This window comes from Macaca mulatta, chromosome 13, assembly GCF_049350105.2.
Source record: "Macaca mulatta isolate MMU2019108-1 chromosome 13, T2T-MMU8v2.0, whole genome shotgun sequence".
In the NCBI taxonomy this organism is placed as follows: Eukaryota; Metazoa; Chordata; class Mammalia; order Primates; family Cercopithecidae; genus Macaca; species Macaca mulatta.
Genome location: NC_133418.1, coordinates 22,727,393 through 22,747,647, shown reverse-complemented (window position 1 = coordinate 22,747,647; position 20,255 = coordinate 22,727,393). Strand labels below are relative to the sequence as shown.

Genomic DNA, 20,255 nt, shown 5'->3' with positions numbered 1-20,255 from the left:
TACCACGTGTGCTAACATGAAAGTGTATAGGCTGTGTGACTAAGAGGGAAAATGCCAGGTTGCTACAACAGTCCCTATGGAATAATGTCATGCATATTCTGGGGACACAAGAAACGTTAACAGGGAGGAGTGGGGAGCTTTAAGTTGGACAGTAGCCCTCACTTGTTAAGATATTCATATCTCCTAAGAATGATAGGCTAGGCGCGGTGGCTCACGCCTGTAATCCCAGCACTTTGGGAGGCCAAGGCAGGCGGATCACAAGGTCAGGAGATCGAGACCATCCTGGCTAACACGGTGAAACCCCGTCTCTACTAAAAATACAAATTAGCCAGGCGTGGTGGTGGGCACCTGTAGTCCCAGCTACTAGGGAGGCTGAGGCAGGAGAATGGCGTGAACCCGGGAGGCAGAGCTTGCAGTGAGCCAAGATCACACCACTGCACCGCAGCCTGGGCGACACAGTGAGAATCTGTCTCAAAAAAAAAAAATGATATAAGGTGAACTGATCAGAAGCCCAGATGATTCAAGTATGAATGAAAACCATGAGAACAAATTTTCTAAAAACTGTAGGCTTTTTTATTCAGTTAAGAGGTAGACAGATGAACATGGAAGGCCGTCCCATTTAACTTGACCAAAGTTCACATTCCACTTCATTCATCCATCCCACACTGCCAGAAATCTTAAAGAAATAACCAAGATTGCCAAAAGGCTTTTCCTTCTTACTTCTTCTTAGCAGTAACAGTCAATGAACTGCTTGCAAAAAAGTTACTAATTTAAATTTTCACTGTGTTCAAAGAACCTCATCCCTCTAAGAAGCTCCCACATATGCCAGTAGATCCTGCCACTACTGACAGGAGGGCAGAGTACCAATGACTCTACTTATATAAGAGACTACAAGGGAAGTTTTAGTTATATTTTTTTGTTGTTAAATCCCTGTGCATGTTAGGGCAGAAGCTGGTGAAACCAACGAAGCAGAGCATACTCTGTCAAATGGCTCTGCATGGTTGCTTAAAAAAAAAAAAAATCACAAGTCATCTTCAGAGACAACATTAAAACATAATGGAATTGAAGCCTGATACAAAAAGTAGAGAAATATGTACAGGAATTCACAGCCCAGAAGGAAAGGGGACCTCAGCAGGAGCCAGTGGAACCCTGGCTATTTTACATAGCTAATTTTGAGACAATTCATATTTAGCACAAAAGCAATTATAGCACAAGTAACACTTCCCTCATCTGGCTCCCAAATAAAAAGACTCTTGTCAGTCTTCAATAACACCGTAATCATTCTTCAGGGGAGCAGGAATACCTAAGGTGGTCCCAAACATTGACACAAATTTTAATCTCAAACAGCTTCACATTCTGAGGATGACATATCTGAAGACTGCCATGATGGCAGCACTGATAACTCCAGAAATGGGGACTGTGACAAACCAGGCCATAAAAATGTTACGAAAGAGACGCCAGTCAACAGCCTTCTTGGACCGGAGCCAGCCAACAGACACAACAGAGCCCACCTAAAAGAGAAACAGACCAAGGAAACAGGTAATTAAACTGGCAATGGTATTTTGGCAAACAGACACCTGAGACTGTTTGGACAAGGAGCCCCAGAGCCCTGGACAAGACCAAGTCCAAGAAAGCTGGTTTACAATAGGTTAAGATGGGAAAATGAAGGCAATTTGAAAATCCAATCATAATCTATACTAACGGTAGTAAAAGGACAAAAGAACTATTTCTTTTCCCCTTCTAAGCTACTAAAATTTAATGAATATATACTGTTTATATATTTATTTATTTATTTATTTATTTTTATTTTTTTGAGACAGAGTCTCACACTGTTGCCCAGGCTGCAGTGGCACAATCTCGGCTCACTGCAACCTCTGCTTCCCGGCTTCATGTAATTCTCCTGCCTCAGCCTCCCAGGTAGCTGGGATTACAGGCACCCGCCACCATGCCCAGCTAATTTTTTGTATTTTTAGTAGAGACGGGGTTTCACTATGTTGGCCAGGCTGGTCTCAAACTCCTGACCTCGTGATCCACCCGCCTCGGCCTCCCAGAGTGCTGGGATTACAGGCGTGAGCCACCGCGCCCGGCCTATACACTGCTTTTAACAACAAATTGTGCTGTAAGTCTTCCTAAGATTATTTACAGAGTGGCTGATATTAAACCTAATAAACAATTGCTGTGAGACACAACCTGGCAGCAAATAGATGACTCAGCAGGATCCATGATGGACCAGCTTAAATGCTCTTAAGGAAACCAGTTTCTTTCTTTTCCTATAATTATTAGATTATCATCAGACAACCTTAAGATTTGTTTTGTTTCTCAGTATTTCAATCCCGAGAGGCCCTGAATATGTGCCTTCTATAAATAAACTGCCTTGCCAACATTTTGGCAAGCCTCACAGACTTGTTAGAACCAGGCCTTCAGCCACCACAAATGGCAGCAGACACCCACCTGGCCAGAATTAAAGCACCCACCAGTTTTTAAGCACACACCTACCCTGCTCTGAATGGCTTCCCCAAAGACAAAGAACATAATGGTGTCAGCCAGGAGCGGTAGCTCACGCATCTAATCCCAGAACTTTGGGAGGTCAAGCCAGGTAGATCACCTGAGGTCAGGAAGGAGTTCATGACCGGCCTGGCCAACAAGGTGAAATCATGTGTCTACTAAAAATACAAAAATTAGCCAGGCATGGTGGCAGGTGCCTGTAATCCCACCTACTTGGGAGGCTGAGGCACAAGAATCACTTGAGCCCAGGAGGCGGAGGTTGCAGTAAGCCGAGATTGTGCCACTGCGCTCCAGCCTGGGCCACAGAGAAAGACTCCAACTCATAAGTAAATAAATAAAACATAATGGTGCTAAGTAGAAATGACTGAGATTTTAAAAAAAATATATATATATATAATATAAAGAGACTACAATGAGGGAGGATTAAGTAACAAAGGAAGAGGTTAGTAACCAGAAATTACAGTAAGCTCTATATAAAAGAATGTTTCTATTATTTGGGGAGAATATCTATTTAATTGCTTAAACAAGAATAGACACAAGAAATTGTATGCTTGTCCTAGATTTATGAACTCTTCAAGACTCCAATTGCACAAAACCTTCTAAATCAAAGTATCAGAGAAGTAAAATTAAAAACCCTACATATTAGAAGAACCATTTGAAAGACACACATTGGCATTACACTTACTTTACAATGTGTTGTACTGATGGGAAGGCCAATATTTGATGCAATCACCACAGTGAGGGCAGATGCCAGTTCAATACTGAAGCCACTATAGACACAAAAGGATTCTTGTCAGGAAGTGAGTTTGACTTTTTTGAGAAGCTAACACTACACCTCAAGTTAACACAGTCCTGTTTTGTTCTATTCAGTCACAAAACCTCCACTGACATCTTTACGTGCTATAACCCCTAAGATCTATCTACTTTATCTAAATCAGGCCACGGATGCCCCGTTTCCTTATTCGAAGGTTTCAAGTTTTACGTTTTTCTGAAATCCCACTATTAAATAACATTTGCACTTTTATTTTGAAGAGTTTGGTAAACATTGAGTCTTAGCTCCCAAGTAAAGACAAATAAAAGGCAAGTATATGTAACTATCCCCTCTTAGCACACACAGCTTTCTCAGAAAAGTCATTTTCTTCAGAGACCCCCAGAGCTGAATGGGTAAAATGTCTGACCAAAATGTTTAAGGGCCAGACAAGTAAAATCTAAAAAGAACACACCGACAATAAGAACATCAGGAACTTGGTTACGTTCAACAAGAGATTTGTGTTAGCACTCGACAGTATTACATCTCCGAAAAAAATGAGTACTGACATTTGTAGAACCTGCTCCACCTACTTACCTAGAGGGTGTGATCGGTGTCAGATCCTTCCCCATGGTCTGGATAACTCTTCTTCCCCAGACCCACAGACCAATACAGATACCAACACCACCATAGAGTAGAAGCCATATTGGTGTTGCCACTTTTGAAGAAACATCTCCCGTGTCATAAACCAAATATAAAGCAACCAGAGGCCCAATGGCATTGCTGGAAGAGACAAAGAGGGCGGAAGTGACTTTTCAGGCAGAACTAGATCTTGGCAAGACCCAATCTGCTGAATGACCTACCAGGTTGTCTAAAGTACAGCTTTCAAGCTCATCTGGCAAAAGGGCCTTTTTTTCTAAGGACATAAATGGAACCCCAACATATACAACAGAAATATGAACACAGCTCTGATGGAGGGAATGCCACGCAAATGGTGGCCTCTTTCCTCCTACAGGCAGCTTAAAGCAACTCTCGGGTTCCAATAAACAGTTTACAAACTAAACTACAAAATCATTCTATATGAAAAACTTAAGTTTTTCATCTTACATCTTATCTTACATGCCACAATTCATTATCAAAGAACTGAATCTCATCTTTATAGACAAAAGCCTTCTCTGTGAAGAATATGTTTATATTTATCAACTACAAAAATAAACGTTGTTTGTAATTCCTCCGAAGAATAAAACTGTACTGTCTCATTATGTCAAGAACTGCTATTACCTCATCCTATTTGGATTATTTGGGGTCCCGTAAATGCTAGGAGTACCACTACCACAAGCACAGGCTATGACAAGGATAAACAGTTTAAAAATAGGGTTAGCAACACTAAGATCAATGTCAACTGACCTTACGTCATTGCCACCATGGGCAAATGAGCCAAAGCAGGCTGTAAGGATCTGCAGGAACTGGAAGAGGAGAGAGACTTCAGGCTTATCCTGGTCATACCATTCTTCTAGAGAGCCATGACTTCCTTTTCTGTCACCTAAACCCATCTCTGCCTTGACACTCATGTCTATCTCAGATGCCGAGTGAAGGTCAGACACAGCATTGCAGTAACTAGTGTAACTGTCCATTCGAATTCGCTTCCTGGAGTCTGCATTAGGCCACGTCAGCTTCTCTATTTCTTCGCCCTTCTGTTCACCTTCTTTGGCACGGAATGAATCCAGAGGCATGCCACATATTGCCATGGTATAGGAAGTATAGCTATTATTGCGCCTTAAGGGTTTGTCACCAGAGTCTCCCATGCAATCTCCCACCTTGGCCAGATGTAATTTATGGAGCAGCTCTTTGTACAAGCCAGAATCCTTATGCACGGTGTGATACTGGTAGTGGCCACTGGAGTTTATTTGGTTGCTGACAGCTTGACTGAACTGGACAAGGTTCCCATTAGGCAACTGCACTGCACCTAGTCAAGACCACCAAGGTGACATTCAATACAAAAAGCATCAGATCCAAAACAATCACCTCCTCACCACCGCAGGTAACAAAGTGAAAGCAGGAATTCCAACTCACCATTCACGGTGCTATCTATGCTGGTTTCCTCTTTCAAGTCCACGCTGGGAAGCCGCTCTCGCTCTGGAGCTTCCTCCAGATCTCCAAGTTTGAATGAGACTGTTCTCTCCTCCACCACAGCCTGGAGGGGCAGAGCAGCAGGCCCTATCTCCGAAACAGGATTCCTGCTTTCAGTATCACTGGCAGACAACTTTGTTTCTTCATGGTCTTCTTTCAAGCTATTCTTTTTTTCCATTAAGGGGCTTTCAGAAGGACTACACTTTATTTCTCCTAGAAAAAAAAAGGGTTTTTTTGGTTTGGTTGTGACCCTGCTACTTTTTCCTCCACCCCCAAAAAACTCATCTCAAAACAAGAATGTATGTGAACTTCAGTTAACATTCAGGAACATTTTTCCTGCCTGCTTTATCATTTGCCAGCAGCTCTCACCTGGGAACCACCAGCAATGCAGGCCACCCTACGTCAGGGGTCCCAACGTTTTCCTGTAAATATTTTAGGTTTTATGGGCTTCTGTAGCACATTCTTGTTTTGTTTTTATTTTTACAACCCTTTACAGCTATAAGAACCCTTCTTAGCTCCCTGCCGACTCATTCTGTAGTGGAAAGTAGCTCAACCATGGGGCTGATAATCTGAAACTAAAAATCTGAACTGTATCGAATTCTGTTCTTTTGAAAAAAGGATTCTCTCAAATTTCAGTCCAACAATTCGAGCAAAGTGGCACAGCTCAATGCAGGGAACTAAAGACGACAACTTTAATTTCCATCTCTATAAAACAAAAAGATGTGCATCATGGCTCTAAATCCCACAGGCAGACCAGAGTATCTTCTGCCTCTCTCTCATACCAGTGCTCAGTATGCTGACCTATCTGTTCAGGCACCTCCAACTACAGACTTTCCAACATAAAGCAAGACTTATCTCATCTCCTCCCTGAGAGGGAAAATGAGGTCAGAGAGTCCTGAAAGCCTGGTTTCCACCGTGCACTCGGCACAGCCAGACTAGCACAGAACCTCTCGGAGGCCCCTCGGTTCAGCTGCGGTGACGCAGCATTCTTCCTAACGCCACTGCAGTCTGTGCATCCCTCACCTTCGAAAGGATAAACTTCAAATTGCTAACCCAGCCTTCACATAGATGAAAAGGGCAGAAAATGAATCTTTTAAGGGGGAAAAAAAAAGAAAAAAAGCCTGATACTAACCAAAATTTACTCAGTATTACAGAAATGTGTTGTAATGGCCTAAACGATTCCTTCACATGACACCTGAAAATGTTTACTTCTAGAATCTGTGCTACAATTCTAGCAGACACACAATGTGTGTTTGTATATGTATTTGTATTGTACACTGCAACATAATGTCTACATGTATTCTAGCCCATATACAACATGTACACATTAGACTTAGCTTTGCTTGTCTGAATCTGAAGTTATACACAGAAGTAGTGGGGTATTTACCTCTAAGGAAATATCTTGTACCTACCCCTTATTTTTCATTAAGGTATCCTCGTACTTCTCAGTAAATGTAGGCTATGATTTCTCAATTTATCTATCATGTCATTGGCAACTGACCAAGGAACATTTAAAAAAAAAAAATTCAATGCCCAGATTGTCTCTACAGCATAGGTTGAATACTCTCTATCACTAGGTCTTAGGTCATGTAGGTCCACTTAAGAACACAGTTTGGACAGCAAACCCATATCCTCAAATTTCTCTTTAAAATCTCTTATTTTGCCAATCTCTCCTGATAGATTTTTACAGGTGGCCAAATAAAAAAGAAACACAACATTATTAGATAAATTTTTCTGTTATAAGTTATTACTTACGTTCAATTTTTCTCTTCATCCTGGGACATACAAAGAACCAGACGATAAGGGCACAGAAAACTGCACATCCCACCGAGATGAGGATGGTACCCCACAGAGGAAGTTTGTCAAAGCCCAGCACTAGGAGATAAAATGGTGCATCTTGAAAACCCCAGGGCAACAGCCCCCTGCAATACTGTGTAAACCCTCCTCCGGGGACTGAGGCGTTCCCCATGCCAGCCCATCACCCTTGACAACTGCTGCCAGATTTAAGTGCACAGGATTACTGTGCTAGTGCCTATACAAATTTGGGAGAAAAACTCAATGATCATCTGAAAACCCACACCAGCCCGGCCCACCTGAACACCTGCGGGACTCAAGTGTCCTATGCTTCTCAACATATAGCCTTTTTCCTTTCTTCACCTTGGAAGATAATAAGGATCACTACATGCTAAGGACCTATGACTAGCTATGAAAAAGACAGTGTTCCACTCCCTAGCTCATGATCATAACTGCCACATATTCCATTACCACCTCCAAACTTAATGTTAAAACAATGTCTCAGTAGTCACATTTGTCATGCTGACAGAATTCTGTAAAAAGGTGATTATATTCATTGTACTGGCCTTTACTTTTAGTAAAATGCTTTAATGAGATTATCTCCTTGAAAGCAATATCAAAGACACAGAAAACAAGGATATTATCTATCAAAAGTTAGTAATTGAAGGAATAGTTTTAAAAGTTTTGTCTTTCGGCCAGACAAGGTGGCTCATGCCTGTAATTCCAGCACTTTGGGAGGCCAGGCAGGCAGATCACTTGAGGTCAGGTGTTCGAGACCAGCCTGGCCAACATGTCAAAACCCCGTCTCTACTGAAACTACACAAAAAAATTAGCCGGGCATGGTGGTGGGCGCCTGTAGTCCCAGCTACTGGGGAGGCTGAGGTGAATCACTTGACTCTGGGGGTGCAGGACGGAGGCTACAGTGAGCTGAGATTGCACCACTGCACCCCAGCCTGGGTGACAAAGCGAGACTTTGTCTCAAAAAAAAAAAAAAGTTTCGTCTTTCACACACACACAAAGTTTAGTGGTAATTTCACTAACAAGTCTTACGTTAAAAAAAGACTTGCCTAGCAACACTGGTCACATGGTTTAAGGATGCGTAATATTAGTCATTATCTGATTGTCATATGCATGCCAGTATGCTCCAAACCATTAGCCTGTGTTACAGACAGAAGTAAAGCACCGGCCAGGCACAGTGTCTCACACCTGTAATCCCAGCACTTTGGGAGGCTGAGATGGGCAGAGCACCTGAGGTCAGGAGTTCAAGACCAGCCTGGTGAAACCCCATCTCTACTGAAAATACAAAAATTAACCAGATGTGGTGGTGGGCACCCGTAATCCCAGTTACTCGGGAAGCTGAGGCAGGAGAATCACTTGAACTCAGGAGGTGGAAGTTACAGTGAGCCAAGATCGCACCACTGCACGCCATCCACCCTGGTGACAAGAGTGAAACTCCATCACAAAAACAAAAAAGAAGTAAAGCACTATATAATCCTATTTAAGTCTAACAGATGTTATAATGATCTCTAGCTACTCAGGAGACTGAAGTGGGAGAACCCCCTAAGCCCAGGAATACCAGGCCAGCCTGGGCAACACAGCAAGACCCCATCCCTGGGGGGGGGGGGGAAATATATATATAAAAGATATTATAATGATCTGTAGTTGATATCTAGAAATAGCTTAGTTACTTCTGCTTGTTTTGCTTTATTTTGCTTGCTATGTATGAAATCACAGATGTTCCTCAACTTACAATGAGGTTATGTACCTATAAACCCATCAAAAAGTCAAATAACTGAAGACTGAACCATGAAGTCAGTGACTGTACTTATAAACTGGAAATTCTATTAAACCCCGAAATGATTAATCTTTAAAAACAGATACAAGGCCAGACGCGGCGGCTCACGCCTGTAATCCCAGCACTTTGGGAGGCTGAGGTGGGTGGATCACCTGAGGTCAAGAGTTCGAGACCAGCCTGGCCAACATGGTGAAACCATGTCTCTACTAAAAATACAAAAATTAGCTGGGGCGTGGTGATGCACATGTGTAATCCCAGCTACTCTACTCAAGAGGCTGAAGCAGGAGAACTGCTCGAACCCGGGAGGTGGAGGTTGCAGTGAGCCAAGATCGCACCAATGCACTCCAGCCTGGGTGACAGGGCGAGACTCCGTCTCAAAAAATCAATCAATCAATCAATCAGAAACAAATTGAGGTCCCTTCAAAAAAATTTTTTTTTTTTTTTTTGAGACGTACTGTTGCCCAGGCTGGAGTGCAGTGGCACGATCTTGGCTCACTGCAACCTCCACCTCCCAGGTTCAAGTGATTCTCATGCCTCAGCCTCCCAAGTAGCTGGGATTACAGGCGCCTGCCACCACACTGGGTTAGTTTTTGTAGTTTTTAGTAGAGACAAGGTTTCGCCATCTTGGCCAGGCTGGTCTTGAACTCCTGACCTCATGATCCACCCACCTCGGCCTCCCAAAGTGCTGGGATTACAAGCATGAGCCACAGCATCTGGCACCAAACTATAACTCTATGGTGACTATACATCTTTTCATTTTAATTTCTCCTTTCAGTTTTGATCATGTGGTCACACAAACTAAAATATACATGAAAGTATTGTCTATCACAAGTTGGTCTACATTCCAAGTCAAAAGGGGAAGAGATTGGTTTTTCTCATAAATGATCCATAAAGGACAGAACAAAAATATCTAAGTTTCTGTTTTCAAAATGATTCTAATTTAACTCAACTCTGAGCTTTGCTTCTACCACGTTAACAATGAGTGCTAAGAGCCTCAATAGGAGACTTTTTAGTTCATCACAAATAACTCATTTTACAATGGAAATCTGGCATACAAGCTTCTCTTCACCTGCACATGAGTTCAGTATATCCTAAGAACAATATTTTCTTAAACTTGTCTGTTTTGTTCCTGATCATTCCAAGAATAAAAGCAAGATTAAAAATACTTAGCTCCATCTAACAAAATGCACATATAATCCCTGAATCTAAAATAAGATAAAAAATTAAACTATTGGCTGGGTGTGGTGATCATGCCTGTAATCCCAGCACTTTGGGAGGCTGAGGCAGGTGGATCACCTGAGGTCAGGAGTTGGAGATCAGCTTGACCAACATGGAGAAACCTCCTCTCTACTAAAAATAAAAAATTAGCTGGGTGTGGTGGCACATGCCTATAATCCCAGCTACTTGGGAGACTGAGGCAGGAGAATTGCTTGAACCCGGGAGCTGGAGGTTGTGGTGAGCCAAAATCATGCCACTGCACTCCAGCCTGGGCAACAAGAGCAAAACTGTCTCAAAAAAATAAACAAAAAATAAAAATATTTAGCTAACTCTATTTTGGGTCAGCAACTTACCACTTCAGTGTGGTTTAAGCAAGTCACAACCCATTAGTCAAAACTGAAATCATTTCAGTGGGCCACAACAAATGTTAAAAAAAAAAAAAAAAGAGAGAGACAGAATTTGAAAATATGGGTGCACAGCACATAGTAAGCATAAGTGGCTTCACGAAACTCTTTCAGTTATCTTTCTCTCTGCATACATACACATGCGTCCTCTATTTCATCCAGTGGGTCACAGTATAAAGAATAAAAATCACTGCCTATGTAGTCACAGACTATCAGGTCAAATGAGCCAAGATACCAAAACTGTACTGTCTTGCCAGTTATAAGTTACCCATCTTTTGTTGTTGCTAAACTTGTAGCACCATAATTTAATCCATGCCTTGCCTTAGTCCCAAACATGAAAGTCATCAACATTTCAACCTTTATATTCTCACAAATTATTTTTCCTCTTAGCTGCATGAATTCTTCTTCCAAGTGCACTTAGAGCAGGTGGTAAACATCCCAACTCTTCTCATTCAAGCAGATTCATGGAAGTTTAGTACTTAGAAACAATAGTATCTCCATTTGGGAGAGAAAAATGAGAATATCCAGCAAACCAGTCCTAAACGACTGATTACTGAAGATCAGATATAACTAATGACTTCAGTAGTTGAGGTCAGTATTAATTCCAGCATTTTTAGCATAGACAGGAGAAAGGGAAGGAGATGATCCTATTATCAGTGGATCCTGTGAAGACTAAAGAGGAAAGGTCTGTAGTGATTTAGAATCTGAGCAGGTCTCTTTGGTTGAAAAACTATCTAGGTTAACTCAGCGTACACTAGCCTGCAGCCTTCTGAAATGGGCGCAGGCCAGCCACCTTCTAGGAGATTTCAGCCCTGTAAAGCAAAAAGGGGTAAATTGGGCATTTAATGCAAGTTTTGTAAACAACTTTAAATTCACATTTAAATATTTTGATAGTTACTTACACGGTGCTCCAGTATACATGATGGAAAAGAGGTTTATTCCAACTGTGCAGGCATAGAAAACTGGCAAAGCTCGCAAACCATTAGGAACTGGATCTGCCTGTAAAACATTATTAAGATCAGTATCTTAAAAGGTATAAAGGTTAACCCATTTTCACAGAATCTCTTAATAGGGCAGGTTTGGGAATTATAGTGCCAATAACTCTTCCTCCAGAGCAGTTTCCAAGGACAACTGGGTTTTTCCTGCATTTACGCCGGGAATTCTTCCTACAAAGGCTAATTCCAACTTCTACCTGGTTTTTTTTTTTTTTTTTTTCTATTTTTAATAACAAGGCTAACTGTACCAGTGACTGATAACATCCTGAATAAAGATTGCAATACCCACATTCTAAGGTACCCAAAAGCCCTAATGTAAACTTGAGCACACACCTGAGGATAGGCTATACTCTACGTCTGTAAGAGATGTCAAGAAACAGACTATGTTAGGATCTTGCTTACCTGACTTCATACCTTCAAAGACTAAAAATACAACATGCAGACTATACCTACGGCAACCATCTTATCTAAACATCTGACAAAGATGCCATAATTAATGCTTTACCAAAGTTCAACGATAATAACTGATTGCACACAAGGTCATCCACTCACTCAACAGACTGTGTGCCAAGCACTATTCTGGGCACTGAAATACAGGAGGGAGTAAGACCAAGTTTCTGTTCTAATAGAACTGACACTCACCTTCTAGTATGGAATAATGTAAAATAGTGACAAATGCTGTGAAGAAAAATAAAGAAGGGTAAGAGGAGAGTGATGGGGGGGCACCATTCGGGTGGGGAAGAGTCAAGGAATGAGCATGACATAAATGTAGTAAGCTAGCAAGTTGTGTACATTAACTAGGGGTACAGAAGGGGCAAACCACCTGATTAATTGGGTGCTGAATGTTCCAGACAGAGGTATCAGCAAGTGCAAAGGCCCTGAGGCAAAAATTTGAAATGTTTAAGGAACAGTAAGGCCAGTGACTAAAAATAAGAACTCTACCATACCTAGTATGTATTAATTCTATAGGAGAACACCCAAGTCAAACACCAAAAGAATGGGAGGAGGCTGGGCATGGTGGCTCACACCTGTAATCCCAGCACTTTGGGAGGCCAAGGCAGGAGAATCATGAGGTCAGGAGATCGAGACCATCCTACGTAATACGGTGAAACCCTGTCTCTACTAAAAATACAAAAAATTAGCCGGACGTGGTGGCAAGCATCTGTAGTCCCAGCCACGCAGGAGGCTGAGGCAGGAGGATCACTTGAACCTGGGAGGCGGAGGTTACAGTGAGCGGAGATTGGGCCACCTCACTCCAGCCTGGGCAACAGAGCAAGACTCCCTTTCAGGAAAAAAAAAAAAAAAAAAAAAAATTGGGAGCAAAGACCTGAATACATACATAGGAAGGCTAAAATCTTTATAAAGACCTTAACCTAAAAAAAAAATTGGGAGCAAAGATCTGAATACATATATGGGAAGGCTTAATGCTATCTTGATCACAATTCCAATGGAAAATCTTGGGGAGCAAAAACAGAGTAAAACCCTATAGCTTTTACCAATAATCAATACACTGGAAAGTCAGTAGCTTAAGAGCAATGAAACAAGGGAAAGCGCAGACCCAAGTGTAAAGTAAAGGTACCATTTCAAATTAGCAGAGACGGGTGCTCACTGAAAACCACTCTAAAATTTAACTCTTACCTATAGTTTAATAGAGAATGTTAACAGATAGTGAAACAGTCAAAACAAAAACAATAGCCTACAGAAACCAAGAACTGTTAAACATCCTTGAATAACCAACTCCAAACTCTGAGGGCAGTCAACAAAATGAGGAAACTAAGGTGTGTATTTTTATTCTAAAGACTAGTCTTAAGAAAATGCAGGTCAGGTGTGGTGGTGGCTCACATCTGTCTGTAATCCCAGCACTTTGGGAGGATGAGACAGGGGGATGGCTTGAGCCCAGAAGTTCAAGACCAACTTGAGCAACAGAGCAAGACCCCACCTCTATAAAATATGAAAAGTTAGCCAGATGTGGTGGCACACACCTGTAGTCCCAGCTACTCTGGAGGCTGAGGCAGGAGGATTGCTTGAGCCTGGGAGGTCAAGGCTGCAGTGAGCTACAATTAAGTCATCGTACTCCAGCCTGGGTGACAGGGCAAGACTTCGCTTCTTAAAAAAAAAAAAGGGCCAGGTGCGGTGGCTCAAGCCTGTAATCCCAGCACTTCGGGAGGCCAAGGCGGACAGAGCACGTGAGATCAGGAGTTCGAGACCAGCTTGACCAACATGGTGAAACCCTGTCTCTACTAAAAATACAAAAATAGTAGTTGGGCGTGGTGGCAAGCACCTGTAATCCCAGCTACTCAGGAGGCTGAGGCAGGAGAATTGTTTGAGCCCGGGAGGCGGAGGTTGCAGTGAGCCCAGATCGTGCCACTGCATTCCAGCCTGGGCGACAGAGTGAGACTCTGTCTCAAAAAAAAAAAAAGGCCTCCAAAAAACCCAACCCAAGACTTCCACCCCCCAAAATTAAAACCCTTTAGGGTTTTAAAGACATTATGTGGGGACATCTCAATAGATTTTGAAAGATATTATGGTTATCTATAAATCAAATTGTAACTGACTAGTCAGAAGGAGCAGCCTGTGTATTTATTATCCTGTATTATAGCCCAATTAAGTATTCCCCGAGGTAAACAAATCTGAGGTACTCTCTACGCAAAGTTGTTGGGGATGGGGTAGGGTATGAATTACACTACTATACCAATAGTTTATTACGGAATACAGGTTCACGGTTTAAAAAAAATAACAAAAGTTCCGGAGAAAGTTCCGGAGAGTCTAGGAAGAAGGTAAAACAAGGAAGGTCTCTCATCATTGTACAGATCCACCTAACACACAAGTAAAACTTCACCTGGAAATAATGTGAATGCCTCCTCGTCTAGTCATGTGGGATGGGAAAGAAGTTCTTCACAAAACCCCCCATCTTCACCAGAATAGTTCACTTTTACGTATTGGATATTCTGGTTTTGTCTAAAGAAAAGGGAAGATATCCTAGATATATTTCTAACAAATGAGAATGCCAAAAGCCCTGTTTCTGTTTTCTTTGACTAGAATTTAAAAATACTCAACAGGAGCACTGACGAGTATTCCTTCTGTGCAATGCCAGTCCTAAACAGAACTCACTCACCTCCATTCTGTCTGTTCCCACCAGATTCCCAACATGCTTGGAACAAACATTCAGAGAATAGAAAACGTTTAAAAGCAATTTTTTGAAATTAAAAAAAAAAGTCATTTTAATCTTAATTTTCAAGATAGACATTTAAGAGTTGGAATGTATCTTAATGGTCAAATATTCAGATTTTAGCAGTTAGGATACCCAAAGCTTACCAGTCTAAGGATATTTTCTTGAAATTTAACTCCTAAAAGGAAGCAGAAATATTCATACTCATCTGAAAAACTCCTGTTACTGAGGGATTGGCCTGCAAGAGTGTGTGTGCGCGCGTGCACAGAGTGGGGGAAGATCCTCAAAGTCAATACTGTTTTAAACACTATGCCAATCGTTCTTCATCATTTGATCATGCCCATTCCCACACCCATATAAGACCTACACAATTAAGAAATCAGTTACTGTATCTAACTTCAGCTCTCACTAACACCGCGGGGGTATGCATTCCTCAAATGAGAGGTTCTGGGCACCTGAGAATCCTTCTTTGCACCTCAGAGCACCACCATTCCCCCTCTGGGGAATAAGTGTTTTGTGGAGGCGAAACACACAAACCCTCTCCAAAAACAAAATCATCTACTACTCAGTAATCAACGCAGGGCCAGTATAAACCTGTACCAAGCAGGAATTCACAGCAGGAGATCCTACTAATGCTTCTGATTCTCTGTTAAGTAGCAAGATACAGGGTTCTAATAAAAACACTAAAAAAAACAATCTGGTCCATCACTACTGGTGAGCCTCTAAGTTAAGCACCCTAGTATCGTACACTACAGTTGTAGGGAGTGGGAAGGTAGATGCTCATCGCACCTGTCTGCTGAATAAAACAGTACCAAACTTAAGAGTTCATGAACATCAATGAACTGTTTACTCTCAAATTATACCAACCTAAGGATATTTCAAGTTTTCAAAGTGTTAAACTGCTCTATTCTGCCAGATTCCAGCTATGGAAAAGTGATCAGTGAATCACTTTACTAGTCATAGAATTTCTACAGAGAAGAGACAAATCTTTCCCTAGAGAAGCTTAGAACTAGACTAGACCAGACAAGTGGGTCTGCACACATTTTTACCTGCCGGGATTTATGCTATCTCACTCAGATTTCTAGAGTTTAGGAACATTTTTAAGAACTTACAATGGATCGTTAAGAGCCATTCACCTTAGAAAAAGGACAACTTTGTGTCCTGAGAAAAATGCATTTATTCTCACCGTAACTCAGTGCTATGCCAACATAATCCCCTGTCAACATTTATTCTGCAGCCAGCATGACTTCTTGATCAAAGAAATGCTATTGGGTCACTTAAAAGGGATTTTCAAATGGACAGGAAATTAAATGGCTGCCTGAATTGTTTTTTTTTTTTTTTTAGCCAAAAACTACCTTTAACTGGTTCTTTTCACCTGTTCTGAGAAATTGGAGTTCAAGTCACCATGGGAGGCAGAGTCCTCATCTAGAAGCTTATAAACTGGTTATGATAATCAGCACTGCAGAGACCCATTTAACTGGCAGCTTACTAAAAAAGCCACAGGGAACACTGTCTTGAACTCCAAGCTTACGCATTATATTAGCCTGAATATAATGGTGGTTTAAACAAATAATCTGTATACAGCTACACAAAGCCACCCAAAATAAATTTCTGTATTTTTTTGCTCCCAGCTTCTCCTATTTCTTGGCACATCATAGTATTCAATTCTTCCTTCCTGACTGACCTCTTGAGTATTAAAAACTTGCTTTCAGAGAACTCCACAACATACAAGACACGCACAGAATAAATAACTTTTTTTAACTTTTCAAGGCCACATATCTATACACCAATCACATCTGCGAAAATACCACTGGGTTTGAAATCGATTGGGTGTGCTCCATGAAAGGTCTTCATACAGGGGAGAAAGGTTACCTTATGGAGGATGAATGCACGAACTAGGAAGAATAAAATTCCAGACATAATTCCAGAAAGCAGTGGGGACACGAACCAAGACATCACTGGAATAGAACACATTAAGAAAAAATATCAAATAATGAAAATCAGAAACCAGAAACCACTTTTAAATGTTTAAGAGTTCAAAATTCTTTGGTCTGTCCCTCCACGTTAGAACACATACTCCCATATCTAATGCCATGGTAACAAACGACAAACACGAAAATGAACAAGCCATTTGGAATTAAACATACCAATTTTTATCAGTTCAGACCACTTGACACCCTCCTGCCCCTTTGCCACGAGGGAGAAACCAATGGTTGCACCAACAATACAATGAGTTCCAGAAATGGGGAGCTTCAAAAACGAAGCAACGAGTTGCCACACAGCAGAACCTGAAACAGTCAAGTTTTATTAAGTAAATGGCAAAATTCCATTATGTAAGTGGCGCATTCAGAAAGGTTAATCTGAAAGGTTAAGCACAAAAATGGAACCACCCATGATACAAATTTGCTCACCCACCACAAAGAGGACAAAACCTAAAAAGAACTTACCAAACATAGCACTGACTGAGCCGGCCATCAGCAGCCCTTGAGTCGAGTTGTACATCTCCACGTCAATCAAGCCCTTCCGGATGGTTTCGCTCACTTTGGCCCCCAGTAAGACAGAGCCCACTGTTTCAAAGATGCTAGCTAGGATGCAGGCTTGCTTCAGGGTCACTACACCCGAGCCCACAGCTGTACCAAAAGAATTTGCTACATCATTGGCTCCCACGGAGAATGCCAAGACAAATGCAATAACGAAGCCCAGGATGAGCATCCATAGGTAGTCCACCAAAGGACCAGAAGCGGCGGTAGCAGCTGTAGTACTGGTAATCAGCGTTGCCATTCTCTAGAGTAGTGGTTGTTTAGTAAGAGAACTACTGAGCGGCTTTCAAGATGTGTAAACAGAATATGAGGTATCAAAAATGCTATAATAAATAATATATATTATATAAAATTAAATACTGTAAACTACGGCACAGAAACCGAACTGGGGAGTTACTGCTATACGCTGCGTATGGGCATCTGTTGTCTGGGGTTTCTTTGGCTCAGGAGGGCTAAAAGCACGGAGCAGAATTCCATGGCGGAGAAGAGAAAGGACGCAAGTTCATCCTGCGGGGGAGGGGGAAAATAACAATAGCTGCGTGCCCCTGGGGGGCCAGTGGGGTACCCCGCTCTGCCCACGCACCCGGGGCCCCGCAGTGGCCCCTGCGGGCTACTCCAGACCCCCATCCCCAGTAGCACGCGCGAGACGGCCGGGCACGTGGCTCAGGGTCCTCCGCGGCCCGCGCGCGCCCAGCCCAGCCCAGCCCAGCCACTGCGCTGCCAGCCCGCGCGCGCCCTCCGCGCGAAAACCGGAAAAGGGCCGTTCCCGCGCGCGCCGCCCAGGGACCGCCAAAAAGGCCCGCGGGCGGGCGGACGGGCGGAGTGGAGGCGGCCAGCTGCAACGAGAGAAGCCAGTCGCGCCGCCCACGCCAGCTGCCTCCAGCGCCACGGCGTCCGCGCCCGGCCCCCGGGAGAAGAAAGAGCCTTTACGAGGCGGCGCCACTACTCACCAGGGAAAAGGGAGGGCGGAGCGGGAGACGAGGAGATCGAGGCGGCAGCGGGAGCCACGGGTCGCACCTGCGGTCGGCGAGCACACGGCCCGGGTCGGCGGCACCGGGGACAGCTCCGCTGGACTCACGACTTATCCAGGAAGCAGCCGCGGGGGGGCCTCAGCAGCCGAGAAGAAGAAGCACGCAGCGAACGCCGGCAGCCATCACTCTAGCGGAGCACGCCGCCGGCCCCTACTTATAGCCCGCGCCGCGACCCGCGTGACCCGCCGCGCCTCGCGCCGGCCCCGGAGCCCCGCCCCCGGCATGACGCAGCCCTCCTCGGCCCGGCGTGCCCAGCCGGGTGAGCCTGACGGTGGCGCTCATTGGCCCGGCCCGCGCCGGCGGCCACGCCCCTAGCAGGGAGCCGGTCCACGTGGGGTGGGACAGCCCCCTCCCGGCGGCCTCGCCCTGGAGTCTCCGCACTGTCTGGCCCCGCCGGCTGATTACCGCCAGAGAGCGAGGGGGACCTCGCCGTCACCCTGGAGGCCGTCATGCGGGGTTACAGAGGCTGCGACCAAAGTCATTCCTAGCTCCTCTCTCGGGGCTCTGGAAAGCCGTCCGCGCCTCCAGCCGCACTTTCAGCGCACGCATGACCTGCCGCGCCCGGTGGCCACACCCGTCCCGTCTGCCGGGTGACGCTGCGGGAGATCTTGCGCCCTGGGGCTCCGGATCCAGTTCTGGCACGTTGTTGCACCTGTGACTTGTCCTTGGCCTGGCACTGTCCCTCGCCTGGGGAAGGAGGGGGGGATGCTCACGTGGTCGCTTTGCTCCCGCAGTCATGCACTTGGATGAAAACAGAAAGACTGAAGAGTCACGGGAACCAGCTTGTCTCCCCAGTTATGGCGCAGAGCTGCAAGGATGGCTGTGGGTCATTAATTTCTCCGTGACTGACCTGTGTTTGTAACACCGCAGCTGTGGCGAGGGGGAGGGACACTGCTTCGGATTCAAATTCTGCCTCCTTGCTGCAGTGTGTCACCTTGAGCAAGTCCCAGATCTCTGCGTTCTCACAATTGTAAAATGTTAACAGTGGCTGCCTACCCTGTGGCTGGAATTAAATGAATTAACGTGAATGAATGTGACTAGAATTCGGTACATGTTCAGGAAAAGCTGATTTCCGCTTTGCTGTTACCGTGAATATTCCTGTTTTAGGATGTAGAAAAGGGTGGAAGGGGATGTTATTGCATCCTGAAAGCTTATCCTTTTGAGGGAAAGATTGATTTCTGGCCCCCTGCGTGGTATATAGAGTAGTTTTGACCTTATTTACATGTGTTAATACACATTTGGGTGTTGATTATATGGCTTAAGATCAAGACTAACCAGTCGTGCCATGGAAGATCAAGGTCGTGGTCTCTTGTCAGGATTGTAGTGAGATTTCAAAATTCCAGCCAGAAATGCCCGTCTTAGAATGCTGTGAAGCCCTCCCCACATTTTTGCCATCTCTAGCAGGAGGGCACTGTATAGCAGAAACAGAGACATTGTAAATTGTTGCTGCCTGAGTCATTTATAGAGGATTAAACAACCTGAATGTCCTCTGACCTACCTATAACATTTGATGGAGTTGTATGAGCAACTTACAAATTTGTAGGTCCCAAGGTCGGTCTGAAAAAGAAAGTTCATATCCGGGAGCACTGACCCCTTAGTGTAATCCTGGCACCTTAAAACGTACTGTTCCCTCCACCTTCACTTCAAGGTTAGGAAAACGTTGAGTAAAAAGGATGATCTGTTCAAAGTCCTTCGTGTTCTGCCCATTTAAAACAGTAATTTTCAAAGCAGTTATTTGCGAGGAAATCGCCTAGAACTTCTCCCAGTGTGCGGTTGTGTGTGTGTGTGTGTGTGTGTTTGTTTGTTTTCAGTCTGTCCACGGGTGTACTTTTATAGGTCTGTGATAGTAGGTAGCTCTTCAAGTTGGCAAACACTTGCTGGACAAGCCCTGAGAGATCCATCTGAGTGAGAGAGCACTCTCCAGCC

At 43.8% G+C, this 20,255-nt stretch overlaps 1 protein-coding gene across 1 annotated transcript; it reads right to left on the bottom strand.

Annotated features, from left to right (window-relative positions):
- Positions 1-548: 548 nt before the first annotated feature.
- On the bottom strand, positions 549-18,457 carry SLC20A1 (solute carrier family 20 member 1). The gene is given in 11 exon segments (NM_001193854.3): positions 549-1,511; positions 3,191-3,275; positions 3,851-4,036; positions 4,661-5,219; positions 5,327-5,596; positions 7,139-7,258; positions 11,497-11,593; positions 16,631-16,716; positions 16,906-17,046; positions 17,206-17,805; positions 18,249-18,457. Coding segments are annotated over 10 exon segments (2,040 nt in total). The 5' UTR covers positions 17,540-17,805; positions 18,249-18,457; the 3' UTR covers positions 549-1,349.
- Between the last annotated feature and the right edge of the window lie 1,798 nt (positions 18,458-20,255).